We start from the raw sequence: 15,643 nt of genomic DNA on the forward strand, positions 1-15,643 counted from the left end.
CAAAATGTTAAACGTTCTTATCTATAGGTAATGAGTCCTGTGATTTTTATTTCTGATTTGATATTACTATTTATCAATTATTAATAATAAATGTCTACTTACTGCCTTAGCATTTTTAAAGCATTATAAATCTTAACAAAGCAAATGGTGGTTGTACTTCCTTTTTTTTTTTTTTTTTTTTCTTTGAGAGAGGCTCTTGCTCTATTCCCCAGGCTGGAGTGCAGTGGCGTAATCACAGCTTGCTGCATCCCCTATCTCCTTTCCTTTCCTGGGCTCAAACAATCCTCTTGCCTCAGCCTCTCTAGCATCTGGGACCACAGGTGCGCACCACCACACTAGACTAAGTTTAAAATTTTTGTAGAGATGGGGTCTCACTATACTGCCTGCCTAGGCTGGTCTTGAATCCCTGGGCTCAAGTGATCCTACTGCCTTGGCCTCCCAAAGTGCCAGGACTGCAGGTATGAGCCACCACACCTGGCCTTCCATTTTTTTATTAGATGGTTCAGTCTAAACATGTTTGCCATCAAATTCAGTGTTTGCTTTTAAAATTATCTTTTGAGATGATATATCACCAACATTAAGCGTTTCATACATATTAGCCATTTTAGTCACATCAAATCCTCTTCAAAAAGATATGAATAAATTGAAAATAAGTAAGACTTTTAAAAAGGAAAACATTATTTGATTTGTAGTTACTACTCAACTTGAATTCTAATATTCTTTCCCTAGCAAGGAAATAAAATGTCACATTTTAAGTGTAAAACTTGCAAGCACACTTAAAGATGAGTTCCTCGTTTAAATACTATGAAAATATAAAGGTGTAATGACCTGTAATTTTATATAATCTATCATCATACAAAAATACGGTCATTGTTTCTATTTGGAATATTCAACTGTGAGTAAAGACTGGTGGACTATTCAGCCATGAAAGAAAAACATTTGCATTTCTGCAAAGTAATTTTGTATGAGAGATGTTGTATTTTCAGATGTTTTAACATGTTTTTTCATTATTAAATGATTTTAGTGACACAAAAAATGTGTCTGAAGTTAACCAACTTAATAATTTTGGAGAACCATTCCTATTCGGCTCAAAGAACACTGTAATATGTGCTAAAGGTAATAAATGGTACATGGAGAATTATATCTGACTAAAATGATTCTCTTAAAAATAAGTTAATTTTAGAACATGGTATCTCCTTAGCTTGGTATAATTTAAAAATTTTTTAAATTATTTTTTAAAATAGAAAGTCTCCCTTTGTTGTCCAGGCTGGTCTCAAAACTCCCAGCTTCAAGCGATCCTCCTGCCTTGGCCTTCCAAAGTGCTGGAATTACAGGCATTTGCCACTGTGCCCGGCTGCAGCTTAGTATAATTTTGCACCTATTTAAGAAGTGTCTGACAAGGGGATTACTGGAGGTAAAGAAAAATGGCCAACAGAGCTCCACACAAAAACAAGTGAGTTAATTGTTTGCAGCAGGGCTTTCTTTTCTATTAACAGGATTTTCAGGCTTGGGGCTCCAGGAAGCCTACGATTAATTCAACTGTAGATCCTTTACTAAAGGATTGTTGCTATCCTACGATCTATGTTGGCACAGTCACATGCGCAATGCTTCCCCTTCCAGGGCTTCCCCCCAACTTTAGTGGTGAGAAACACCGCACATGGGCTGCTTGGCTCATCTGCATTGACTGTATATCCTGAGGCCAGTGCACAATGTCCAGGTCAACAACATGTTTTTCAAAATGTGGTTTGTTTGTTGTAGCTACAAAAATCAGCCAACTTTGCAGAAGACAATTCATTAAATGAATGAAGACTGGTCATCATGCCCAAATACAGACAAAACACTGTGACTCAAGCATGCTCTCATTATAGAGACACTGTTGACACTCATTAGCTGACTTTATTGGATTGCTTTTCTTATTTCCATAAGTTTTAGGCTGTACCAACAAACATCAAAAACAATAGAAAATTACACTACATCAGAGGCAAACATTATACACACAATGGAATAAACTAGACATAAAACTAGATTTTTATTTAGAGCACAAGTACACAGACAAATATGAAGCAAAAACAGTGAGTCGACAAAGATGAGAACATCTTAGTGTAAAAAATCAGTGAGCAGCAAAATAAAGATGAAACTGAGAGTACTCTTAACAAAAAATTCTGTTATTACAAATATTGACAGGCAGCAGATTATCTGACCAAAAGCATCAGTCACATATTTGACACAGTAACAGTAATTTCCCTCTGTTGCAATTCACCTTTCTCCTCTTTCACAAACTGTAACTGTAGCAGCTTTTAAAAAGTGTAAAATATGATTTGAGTGAAACAGGCACACGTGCTTTTTTCATGTTAATCAGTTAAAAGCCAAGTGGCCAGAAAAAATATATAAAAATAACTATCTATCAAATTTGGGGAAAAGTAAATGCATCCTCAAAGAACACTACTATATTTTTTCAAATAGCAGAGTTCATCTGTTGAAACAATTTTCTCTAAGTATTAATTGTGGTTATTGTATATCCAAGCAGATGCCTGGCCTTAAATTATAGTGACTAAATTGATAAATCCTTTTATTCCCAATTAAATTCCAAGGGATAGAGTAAAAGTGAAAGAAAGCTTAAACACAGTCTTAAGATTTATAAGAAGGATGGAAGACCTTGTTGAATACAGCATTCATTCTATTAAACCATGAAAGTTCTTCATTTTAATAGATAAGTCATACATAGTCAATCTGTTGAATCTAAAACACTTTCAATCATCTTCCCACCAGGTTTCAGGCCTACGGGGTTAGAGTTACATTTTCAGGCTACAACATAAAAGGTACAAACTATTACTGACCATGGCGTTAACCTAGCAAATCTACTTCTAACTTTGGCAGTGAAAACATTTAAAATTGTGGGAGAAATTGCAAACTCTATAAATTAGAAACCTAATAAATATATATATATTTTTTTGATTTAAAAACTGCCCAAGGCAAAAAGTCCTCAGGACAGAAATACAAAATGTACGTAAGACCCAAAGGTGGGAAATAAATCCAAGAGCAGGACTCAAATAAATGTGCCCACTGCTAAATTGTTAATCATCAGGATATATCATGCCATAATCTTTGGTGTCCAAAATATAAAAGGAATTATTGGTACAAAGGCTCTGCCTGAAAACCTCTGATGTAGGAATCAAGAAATAATTTTGTGTGACTCTGGAGGCCAATGGACAGAGGTAGAACTTCTTTAGACCACACATAATTAAATTTATTTTTATTGCTTTATCACCTCACGGAGGGGCAAATGTCTACAGCATATTCTAGAGAAGAGGCTCACAGTTAAAATCTGCCTTTGTTTTCCTTTAAGCAAAGAGGTGGTGGGGACCTTGACGAATTAGTTTTGATAGTCTTAGAATTAAATCAGTAATTTCATCAGCAATGTGTCCAAATACAGCATTGGCTGTTGCTGCATATGTGACAGTCACACAAAAAGTTTCTATAAAGTTCAGGAGATTACCCCTTTATTAAAAGAATCTTGTAATTACAAGCCCATTGAACTGACAGAAGGAAACCCTGCACCAAGTGTGGAGATCTGGCATGTTGGTGTAAAAAGGCTCTTCAGGAAGCAGCCTTCTTTTCTTACCACTTTATGACAGCTTCCCCCCACTCATTTTAAGAGTATAAATAAAAGTATAGTGGTATTCCCCCCATATTAAATTTTAACAATGTGTAGTAGAGTCAATATGTTGAAACGATTTTCTCTTTACTTTCAGTTTGTTTGGAATTGCTGAGGCAAGATGGAAACACCAGGTACCAAACTAGACAGGTGGGCATGAAAAAATCCTGATGGCCATAAGGCAACCAAGTATGTTAAGTAAGTCTGTGTACATGCTGAATGTAAAAGTTAACAAGTGGGAACTGTGAGGTTTCAATGGTTCTTAATAAAGGAAATAAAATTACTGAATATTCTTTTTTCCTTTTTTTGGGGGGTTGGAGCCTCGCTCCCTCACCCAGGCTGGAGTGCAGTAGTGTGATCTCAGATCACTACAACCTCCACCTCCCGGGCTCAAGCGATGCTCCTGCCTCAGCCTCCCAAGTAGCTGGGATTACAGGTGTGAGCCACCACACCCAGCTAATTTTTGTATTTTTAGTAGAGACTGGGCTTCGTCATGTTGGCCAGGCTGGCCTCGAACTCCTGATCTCAGGTGATCCGCCCGCCTCAGTCTCCCAAAGTGCTGGGAACGCAGGTGTGAGTCACCACCTCCAGCCTGAATATTCTTATTAAATGAAATTCAAACAATAAGCCATGATAGCCAACAAAAATAATGTATGCACCTCATAGTCCTCTGCTATTACACTGTTCAGCCTAAAAATATCCAGATCAAGGGAAATTCTACTGCTAGTCATTTGATTGGATTTTTCTGTAAGATACTCAAACACCAAAAGAAAAAAATATTTAAAATTCTAGAGGAGAGAGTATTAGAAAAGTTCAGAATTCTTGCTTTCTTTCTCTTTTTGCAAATGTTTTTTTGCTTTCAAAGAGCTCGGAAAGTGTCGAAGAAAAGCTGACCTGGCCTGGAATTATAAACATGACACAAGATTTTCAAGTTTGGCACCACTTTGACAACTACAACATCTCCTTCTGTAGAGGCCACTAAGTGCTGGCTCAAAATATTAAACAATGAAGTACACAGTTACTTAAGTCACACATAGAAATGTTGACTGGCACAGCCTTTTAACACAGTTTTTCAGTTTAACTACAATAAGTGATAGCAGCAGTGGTTAACAATTCCACATCAACACCACAAACACACATATGAAAGAGCACCTGTAACAACATGCAAAATCTCAACATCACTGAATATTACACAATGCATAGAAATCGTAATGATTTTTGGCAAGGTGTTTTTTTTTTTGTAACAAATGCTTTATAAAACAAAAGTTATTTCGTTATAAATGCTGTTTAAAAAGTTGTAACAATCTAATGGGTTATAGATATAAAAGTTAAGTTAGATAAAGTTAATCTGAGTGGGTTAATACTAAACATGGACCTCCTACTTCATCCAATATAAATAAACAATTATAAATTAATTTCTAGTGGAAGTACACTAAGGGATTTATAAAAGAATTACAGAAAATAAATGGACATAAAAATCACTAAAACACAGTATACACAATTACTGTTAGGAATCTATATTGCTGATATCTTCCTAATTCTACTTATCACAAACAAACAATGCCAAAGCATTTTCAAAGCTCTTATTGAAATCAATGTATAAATGGTAAAAATGCTGTCTAATTCCAGTGTAATATCAAGACAAACATTAGAAGTCTAACATAATTCAACATTACAAAAAAAAGAGAAATCACACTCTACCTTTTTAAAAAACATCTAAAATTTGAACTTTTTCAACTATGATCTGGTAAATATGATTTGTAAAATAAAAATTTGTGAAACGTTTAAATATTTATGCTTGAGTTCCTTTTCAGAAGAGTAAGCAAGATGATAAATACAAATAATTTGCATTTAAGTAAGTTTGAATTTCTACATCTCCTTACTGTAGGCCTCTTTCCTTAGTTACCATTTTTCCCCTTTACTATCTCTAAATAAATTTACTTCAGAAACTTCCTAATTATGTTGATAGAAATTTGATCCTTTTGACTGAGGATATGTCCCAAAACTTTAAATACGATTTGTAAAACTTGCCAGACTAAAAAATACTGTGGGTTGCATTCAGAACCAGTAGTATAGATGCTATGTAGCTCGATATCCAAGTGAATATCAAATTAAACAAAAATGTATTTTTGTTCATAATCTATAACTAGAATTGATATTCTTGAAGACTGTAGTTTCCCCTCCATAACTGAAAACTAAATATAAATTGGGTAGGCTGAGAGATGTTTGTTAGAATCAAAGAACAATTACATTTACAGATTTTCCTATCAAACTCCAAAAAGAAAAGTTGCTAAAACTAAGATGTAACACAACACAATGAAAAGTGAAATGTCACATTCAAAAACAGCCTATTGGAACTTGGCAGCTTGAATCTACTCCTAAGAGAAATTTGTGGGTTTTAAAAACAATTAAAATTTGGAAAACAAGAAGTAGAAATATAGGGTTGTTTTTCCTCTCTAAACTCTACCTGTGGACAGGAAGTCAGGGTGCCTGCCTCTAGTCCCGGCTTTAACCCTGACAAGGGAAAGCTCACACCCTAACAGGGTGTGAGCACCTGGGCATTCACCTCCTTTCTCTGGGGCTATTGCCTCTTTTGTTAAAGGGTGGATGAGGACAGAGCAGTGGCTCATGCCTGTAATTCTAGCACTTTGGGAGGCTGAGGTGGGGGGATCACTTGAGTCCAGGAGTTTGAGACCAGCCTGGGCAACACAGTGAGATCCCATGTCTACAAAAAATTTTTAAAAATTAGTCAGGCAGGATGGTATGAACCGGGAGTCCCAGCTACTTGGGAGGTTGAGTTGGGAGGATTGCTTGAGCCCAGGAGTTCAAGGCTGCAGTGCCACTGCAGTGAGTCTTGATTGTGCCACTGCACTCCAGCCTGGACAACAGAGCGAGACCCTGTCTCGAAAAACAAATAAGTACATTAAAAGGTAGATTAAATGTTTCCAATTTTATTTTCCAGCTAGCACACCCGAAGGATGCATTCCAGAGGGAACAGCAGCTCAGTCAGTCTAGTGAGTCTCAAAGAAGGAGGGGAGGGGGTAGGAAACATGAGACCTCTGGGGAATTTGTTTGAGGTTGTGTTCTCTTGGCTATTTCTATCTCCTTGCGCTCCCCACTCCCCACCTACATGAGGACGTGGTGACTCCTACTCTTCACAGCATTGAAAATCACTGGGCTAGATGATCTCTTGGGTCCTTTCCAGATCTAGCCTCTATGACTAATAATACAACAAAGACAATGGTTTACATTAACACTCAGACCTAATTAATATTCTAATCAAACTGGGACTCTGACCTAATACTCTGGTTCTAATTCACAAAAGTCATTGTTTACATAAGAACTCAACGTAAGTGTATTAAAATGCCATTAAAAAATTTTTTTCAAGCTTTTGCTCAGCTTTGGCAGGCCCAACTGGTCAATTTACAAACAGGCTGGACCATGAGGAATTTTAAATGTCTTCCTTTTCTGTTTAGAAAAGTAAAATTAGAGTTCTTGGTACTCCATCAATATCATCTCTTCTTTTCTGTTGTTATATCACTAGAAATACACCAACTCCCAACAGGATGATATCTGCAATGTATTTCTTTATTCCAGTTCTATTTGATGGCAAGGATCTCTAAAATTATCCTAGCTTCATCACTTTGCTTTATGAAAGGCTATGCACTCAATATCATGTTAACCAGATCCAAGTGGGAAGGGAAAGCAATGTTTGAATACCATGCATTAAACAACGATTGAGGATGCCCTTGCCAATGTGCATTTCTTAACTGATCACTGCCTATCTGTACCATATTGTATGGTAGATGTACAGAGACATATCTTGTATAATAGAATTCTATTTGGGAAACATTTATTAAGCTGATAGAGAACTTGCTAATTCTTTCAGTACTTGTAACTATTTTTTAATGAACGCTTTAAAAGATATCTTGCTCCAAGAAATTATACATTCCCCTTGACTTTCCTCCCTAGGCTTAGGTATCTATTTCTTCTATCATATGGGAGAGAGTTTTTATTTACAGGTGCTTAGTATTACAGCTTTATTTTGGCTAGAGAAATAAGGATCAAAATATACCTTTCCTATAGATAAAGAAAATCAGTCAGAAGAGGGCTGATTAAGATCAGAAGTGTCTGTCTCACATTAAACTGCAGATAGTCGAACCAGAAAAAATCTGAATAGGTTCACAGTCTACCTCTAATTCATATTTAGTATCTGGTCAATGGCAATCGATACTGGCTTATAGGCAGTCCCTCTGCCTAGACCCTCCCACTTCCCTGCCTGAATTATAAAGGACTCTCTTGAAATTGGGGTTTTGGCTTTAATTCGGGTAAAAATAAATTATACACATATACACACTTGCCTCCATGACAAAGTTAGGTGTTTTTTAGAGTGACACAAACTTCTGCTCTCTGCTGGTAACCAGGGATAAACAAACTGCTTAATATCTCATCTCAAAATACTACAGTAATGGCGCCTAAATAATGTTGTGCTAACATTGATCTCAATCAATGAGTTGAATTAATTTGATGATTTTAGTACACCTGGGATTTCATTTATAATTTATAACTTCAGAGGGTCTACAGAAGCACAGCAAGTCACTTCTTGAACAAGTAGCTACAGCAGAAAAAGAGAGTGCTTAATGGGATCTGGATCTAATTTCAGATACGGATGCTCTTACATATTAACTGTGACATGGGCAAGCCATTTGACTTTTCTGGATTTCCTCAATTATAAAAGGGAAATAATAATACTTACCTAATGGGACTATTGTGAGAATTAAGTGAAACAACTTATAAAGCACTCAGTACAATGGCACATTGTCAGTGCTCAAGAGGTGATAGTCATTGATGACAGATCTGTACACTCTGATGCATATGTGCACCTACATGAACACAGTGGATGGTACAGAAATGCCTTCACTTTATTGATTTTAAAACAGGCTCTAAGAAAGATTCTCCAGAAAATACTCAAAGCAGAATTATGTATTCCGCAGCAGACCAACATATTCAATGAATAAATAATGGATAAATTGCATGGGTACAAAGTTTGGAAAACTATGCAAAATAGTATTAGCACAGAGTTTTTTGCTGGGCTCTCAAAAATGAACTAACTTTTATTACAATGTCTTTTATAAATTCTTTGAGAGCAGAGACTATTTCATGTGTCTTTATACCCCTCCAAGTTTGGCCCCTAGCTGTTCAATAAATACTGTTGATGTGACTACAAATTCTCATCTCAATAAAGTCATTGATTTCATGGCATCTGGAAGCTAAGCTATATGATTTAGTCAAGTAAATGCTATGAAAGTTTCAGCTAATCATCATCTAACTGAAAAACCAAAGAGATCAAATGTATGCCAGAAGATTTTCAGACTACTCTTTTGTAGAACAGGCAGTGATTTAACATAGGGAAAATTTAACCATAGGGAAAAATAATTATAAATACCCTAAATTGCTGATATATATTTATAAGTCATATTCAGACCAGCCCTAATAACCATGATATCAAATGGAATCTAGAATAAGCTGTCTTGAATAAATATCCTGTCTCTTAACTTTTTCAAACATTACAGTTTTTTAAAAAATAGCTAGCATCTATGGTTTTCAAGAGTCACTCACATGAATATGGTAGAAAGACCAAATTATGCAGCTATGTCATCCAAATGCTGACAGTGTTCAGTGCTTTTGTTGTAGACAGTGCAAAACTTTCAGTCATGTGAGGAACACTGGAGGGTTTCTTACATGACATTACATTGATCTTAAAGTGTAAGCACTGCAAATATGGCTTTATTTGAGCCACAGGATTGCCTGAAAAGGCAGCGCATTCAGTTGTAGTGAACATCTCCTGGACTGTTGATTTTTTGCTAAAGTATATATGCAATTTTGACATCTGCCTCTGCCACAGCATGAACATGATTTTTTCTTAAGTTAATATTCCAAATAATAAAAATGGCATCTGGCAGTGCTATCTTCTCAGTATCATTTAGATAAAAATAAAATTTAGAGGTAGTTGTAGATTTTTCATAATGTAAGTAACTCCAAGAGATAATGCCAGCACTTTGGGAGGCCAAGGCAGGAGGATCTCTTGAGGCGAGGAGTTCGAGACCAGCCTGGGCAACACAGTGAGACCCCATCTCTACAAAAAATTAGCCAAGTGTGATGGTGTGCACTTGTAGTTCCAGCTATTTGGGAGGCTGAGGTGGGAGGATCTCTTGAGCCCTGGAGTTTGAGGTTGACAGTGAGCTATGACTGCACCTCTGCACTCCAGCCTGGGTGACAGAGCAAGACCCTGTCTCTGTTCAAACAAACAAACAAACAAAGACTGATACTGTAATTTGGCTAGGCTTCTACCAAGCCATTATTCAGAAAACAGTTTTCTGAAACTAAAAGTCACAATATTCCTATTTGGTTTGAGTTATCACAGAAAAATATAAATAAATAAAAATAATTCACATTCTCAATTTAATTGTGTTTTTCTAAATGAAGATGCAATATGATTAAGCAGGACAAAGATTTTCATTTTAGTACCTTAATAAACACAGACAGGGAACTGACATTTTCTAGTTCTGCTTTCACAGTGCATACTGACTACTCTTCTTCCTTAAGACAAACTTACTGTGCTGTCAGAAACATATCAAAAATTTAGAAACTACATCAATTAAAAATTAAATGCACCATAACATTTTAAGTGTTTTACAGAAACCTTTTTTTAAACATTAGAGTTCAAGAGTTCCCTTAAAGTAGGCTGTCTGATGCCGTAAGGACTAACTATAGAATAAGGCGAACAGGAAGGTTTTGTAAAGAGAACTGGGAGAAAGAGGCTCTGTGGCTCCAAATGTATGGGTGTGGGAGAGGACTAGAGGACATGTTGCCACCATGGAAGATCACTCAGCATTCCTTTTGATCAGACATCCTTCAGAGATGTTAAGACACTGTGTCCCCAGCTCTGGATCAAACCACTGGAAATTAATGATGAGCTGGTACTGAGAAACTTAAACAGAAAAAAACTCTGGAGTGAAATGACAGACTACCATTTCTTTAGCTATGACCTAATTGACTTATCTTGACCTGACCATAAAATAAAGATAACTCACCTTTTCAAAGTTGCTGAAAATATTAATATATATAGAAATAAATATGTAAGTACTGCAATATGTCTGAAGAAATCTTTGCCAAAATGTTAACAGTAGTTATCTTTGGCTAGAAGACTTATGAGTACGTATTTTGTTTTCTTTATCCTTATCTGTGTTTTCCTATTTTTTTTTTTTTTTTTTACGATTAGTAACTATGACTTACATATGTGATCCATGTAAGTCACTTAGCACAGTGCTGGCATGCATGCTGGCTCAAAAATGGCAGCTCTCATCACTATCAATACAAAAACATAAAGCAAGACCTTCTCTGCCCTTTCTTCTTGTTTCTGGATGTATAAATGAATACTTCTCTATGGAGGAAAAGTCATGAACATGAGGTTAACTCCACGACACAAAGTCCACGGCTGACTTCCCACTCCTTAGCCAGATGAAAGGTCACAGCTTAGAGGAACGGGTCTTTATGTGCTTATGACTTGGTGTTGGAAGGAGTTCCCTGACCGTGGGAGAGCTCAGCTCTGTGATGATTTAGCAAAGCAATTCAGAATGAAATCTGTCCTGGTTATACACTAAATTAATGTACAAAATACCACCTACCTTTCTAGCTAATGTGAATTATGAGGTTGCCTTGAAGAACAAATATTTCCCAATAGAATTCACGGGTCCAACAAAACAATCAAGATTTGGAGTTTCTGTGTGTTGCTGATTATACAGAATAGGAACCTAGCTCAGCTTTATTGTGGCTCTAAAGTCTAAATTTATTTTATTTTTGAAATATCTTAACTAATAATTCACCACAGGCATCAAGACTTGAAAACAAAGACCCTGGAAAAACTGCCACAAATGTTTAACCAAAATTATTATAATAATTGCAGGATATCACAGATAAACGCATTTATATTTACTATAGAAAAATCTCGCACATTTTCAAGAATGCTTTGAATTCAGCAAAATCTGGTAACAAAATATTGTTACCTAAAATGAGTGCCAATATTCCTTGGATCTCAATCACAGAGTCGAATACACACCCTTGCCTCAGGAGAAAAGAGACTGTTTAATGCTTCTAAGTAAATAATTCGGGGAATATGAACTTTGAAGAGGATGAGTTTTTTTGTTGTCTCGACTACTGCTTCTAGATTTTTAGTAAGACTTTCCACCTTTTACCTTCTTTATAGGCAATCTAATGCTTGGCAACATTTTCAAAGCTTTGGTAGCTTTAAATTTCCTGTCAAACTTCATTTATACCCATTTCTTAGGGACAAAAAAAGAAACATTCTTTCCAGGTTCAAGCACAATAGTTAAAATGAGCTATGTAACAGTCTTTTTAGCCACAATATTAGACTTTGCGTATTATTTTAAAATCATGTATCTCCCAAAAAGAATGGCACCTTTATTCCCTCCTTCTACCCTTTCCCCCCAAAAAGAAAAGATGTTAGCTAAACATCTAGATTTTCGTACATTGTAAAAAATGAGGCACAGGAGCTAAAACTCTAAGTTAAAAAAAGAGAAGATGTAAATAATTTGATGTTGAGCTTATACACTTTCATATTGTGGATCTAGCTGAATACAGTTTTGCGTCAGCAGTAAAGTTAATGTCACCTCTTGATTAATATAGAATTTTAAAAATTAAAAAAATAAAGCCATTTATTAAGGAGACAAAAAATGGGAGTTGGGGTGGGAAGGAAAAGCAGGAGTTGAGGACGCAAGCATGTAAGTCTAGGATGACTCTCAATTTCCTTTTTGACAGTTTTTAAAAAACGGAATTTCCTCTCTACTTTGTGTTGCCTGAGAACCACGTATGGTTTTGTAAAGTCTGTAACAGTAATTACATTTGATCACCCACAAGTACATTTGTCTTAAGCCTATAAATACTATGTTAGTAATACTAAATTATCTCCATTGGCTTATTTGTAAAAAGAAAAATATATTATATATTTATATTTTTATAAAGTGAATTAACACTGAGGGCACAGGAAGGGGAATGAGAAGCGGTGTATAATCACAGTTTCTCCGGACACAGTAACCAAACTGGAGTCTTGCTCAAGCCACCTGGTCAAGCGGTGTCTGAGGAAGAGTCATAGGAGGCGGAGACGATGAAATTGCCATTGTTGGAGTGGCCGGCCACTGACTGGGCAGCCTGCTGGCTCAGATTGTTACAGATCAGCACGAGCTGGTTGCTCTGGGCCTCAGACAAGGTGCTGCAGCTCTGATACACACTGAAGTTGGTTTTCCTGCCAGGGATGTTGCCCTTCTCACACATGGTCTTCACCATCTTGGCCAGCTTGTTCTTGCCAAGGGCCTGGCAGTTGTACCAATGCAGAGCCGCCAGGTTCACAACTGGCTTGATGGATAAGTAGAAAGGGGCATCCTCGTAGCGCATGGCGGGAGGCCGCCGCTGGGCATACTCCTTATAGTCCTGGACAGGGCAGGTCTGTGGGGCGTGCTGGGTGGCATACACACGGGAGTCTGTCCCCCCTCTCTTGGTTTTGGTATTCAAGTCTCCAGTGTCCTGACCCATCCACTCCAAGTACTCTAGACCCGTCTCTGTTACCCGGAGCCGGATATCACCCCATTTTAAGGTAGATCCATGGAAGCCTGTGCAATGCCCAAAAGCTTTTGTGTTGTTGAGCCAGACTAGGTTGAGCAAACCCTCGGGGTTATATCGGCTTAGCAGTCCCCTTTTCCGCAGGATGAGCTCGTCAGCAAAGGTGAGCTTCATGGACTTGTGTGGCTTATTTCCTTTTCCTTTACAGCGGAGTTCAATTTGCTTCTGCTTCAGGGCCTCTTGGGAACGCTTGAATTCCTTATCCCTGGTGATGCTATAGCCATACCTGTGTTCTTTCAGGTACCTTTCGAGCCCACACTGGTAATTGGCCAAGCTGTTGGGTTCGTATTCGGACCCATCCTTCTGCCTGGCATCAACAAAGAAAGAGGCAAGGTAGGCATCCAACTCCTTGCAAGGGATGACATAAATCTCTCTTGTTTCAGAAGGATACTTGGAGATGAGGAACTCACGGAAATTGCGGAGCGCGGTCTGCGTGCTCCGGATGGTTTTCTCGTTCTGCTCCCTGCTGAGCTCAGCTGCTCTTTCATCCTGGTCTGCAACAAATTGGGGGGGGAGGGATAGAGAGGGTGTTGATGAGTTCAGACAATGCACTTTCTACTCTGAAATAAAGTTTCCTTTTATAATGACAAGGGAAAGGAGGAATCAGTTTTACAGAGATCACTGATAAATGTTATTTACATACCTGTCACATTATAATGGCCAACTTCAGTTTCACAAAAGATCTACTAGACAAGCATATGGCCCATTACAAGCAAAACGAGCTTCCTATGTCACGGGCACATAGTTTAGTGCATGAAGGTTTGTCGAAAGAGAGAGATTAGAGACAGCCTTCGTTTTAGGAAAAATGTGGGACAGAAATGTGCTATTTATCCTACTGCAGCGTGCAAGGGCCCCATTAGCGCTGACAAACTCATTCCGAATCACTTCATTTGTGGAAACAGAGGTTGTACTGGTTCCATTTTATTGAATTAAACTAACATATCTGTATTTGTTATTTTAACACATCACTAAAAATCTGTATTTAAAAATGACAACGCAGATCTTTTATGGCAGTTAATTAAATACTTGTTCTACAGCAATTTGGGTAAACACAGTTTATAAGCATTCTGCATGTAATTGCAGGGCATTTGTAATAAGTGATGAATGGAAATATTTGGTATTTTGGAGGGTAATGAGGATAAAACATCATAGCTATAAAGACAGGACAGTTACATTTGAATTAGGCTATTATAGTCAAGATGTAAAAAAGGGGGTATGTCTCCAGGATCCACTGTTTCTTTTTATTACTTTATTATTTGTACTCTGCTACCAAGGACTTGAGGTGCCTCTTTCTGTTTTGGATCATCCAAGATTAAGTAATGCTGCCCTAGAATAGCTGTCTTCACAGATTGCTGTGCTTCAGAATCATCCAGGATGCTTGATCAAAATGCAGATTACCACGTAGCAGGTGTAGGAATCTGTATCTTAACCAGCATCTCTATGTTCATGATGAGGTTTGAGAGAATACATTTTGAGAAACAAAGTTCTAGTGCTTGTGTCCTAGGCAGGAAATCTTACTCTATTTTCACCAATTTTAAAATAATAGTTAAGTTCAATTACATCATTTACATGGTTTCATTTCAGTAAAATGTAATTTAAATTTAGGATCTTAACATTAACAATAAAATATTTTGTCAAAAATCACCACTATTATGTTAGACATGGTCTGGTGAAACTCAAAAGAGAAACCCTAAAGAAGGCATAGAAATAAAAAACAGAAACAGGCTACCCTATTGATTGTTGAGAGGCAAACACAGAGGTTAATTTCAAACAACATAAAATATGTAATTTCTGATTTCTACAGTATAAAGTAAAAGTATTTTGTTTATCTTAATTATGTTATCTAGAAAAAGTTATATTAACTTGTAAGACTGCTTAGTGGAAGTCTTTCTAATTACCACATCCAATGATAAAATTTCTAATAAACTGAATTTTATTTACATACTACTTTTTGTATTACTATACATATATATGAATAGCCATGCTATTTTAAAATGACAATCATAGGGCATTATTGCCAAAATCCACATAACTTTATAAAATGATATAAACTAAAATTCACTAAACTAGTTAGCTATTTTTATAGGCACATTTTTGAGGGATCACATTTCCAAAATTCAAATATACAAAAGTAAGCTTTATGCTCCAATACACTTAACTTTTAGTCATGCTATTTTCTTCCAGTTGAAATTGTTTATCTATTAACAATAAAGGTGTTTATCTTTCCATCAAAAACATGGAAGCCACAGGTTGAATGTAACCATTTGACATGCTGGCTTCCTTGACTGTTTA

The 15,643-nt window shown here is 36.7% G+C and overlaps 1 protein-coding gene across 5 annotated transcripts in view; it reads right to left on the minus strand.

The window, feature by feature from the left end:
• Positions 1-15,643, minus strand: part of KIAA1958 (KIAA1958 ortholog) — a 209,893-nt gene that overhangs the window by 68,451 nt on the left and 125,799 nt on the right. The window contains exon 3 of one of the 5 annotated variants that reach the window (XM_055117243.2): positions 13,762-13,845. The exons of 3 other annotated variants lie outside the window; for them this stretch is intronic. In XM_055117243.2, the coding sequence (XP_054973218.1) occupies positions 13,762-13,845 (84 nt within the window). Of the gene's footprint in view, positions 1-1,876; positions 13,846-15,643 lie in introns of those variants that run through there. One more of the 5 variants, XM_034928854.3, reaches the window with a different exon arrangement.

This window comes from Pan paniscus, chromosome 11, assembly GCF_029289425.2.
Source record: "Pan paniscus chromosome 11, NHGRI_mPanPan1-v2.0_pri, whole genome shotgun sequence".
Classification (NCBI taxonomy): domain Eukaryota; kingdom Metazoa; phylum Chordata; class Mammalia; order Primates; family Hominidae; genus Pan; species Pan paniscus.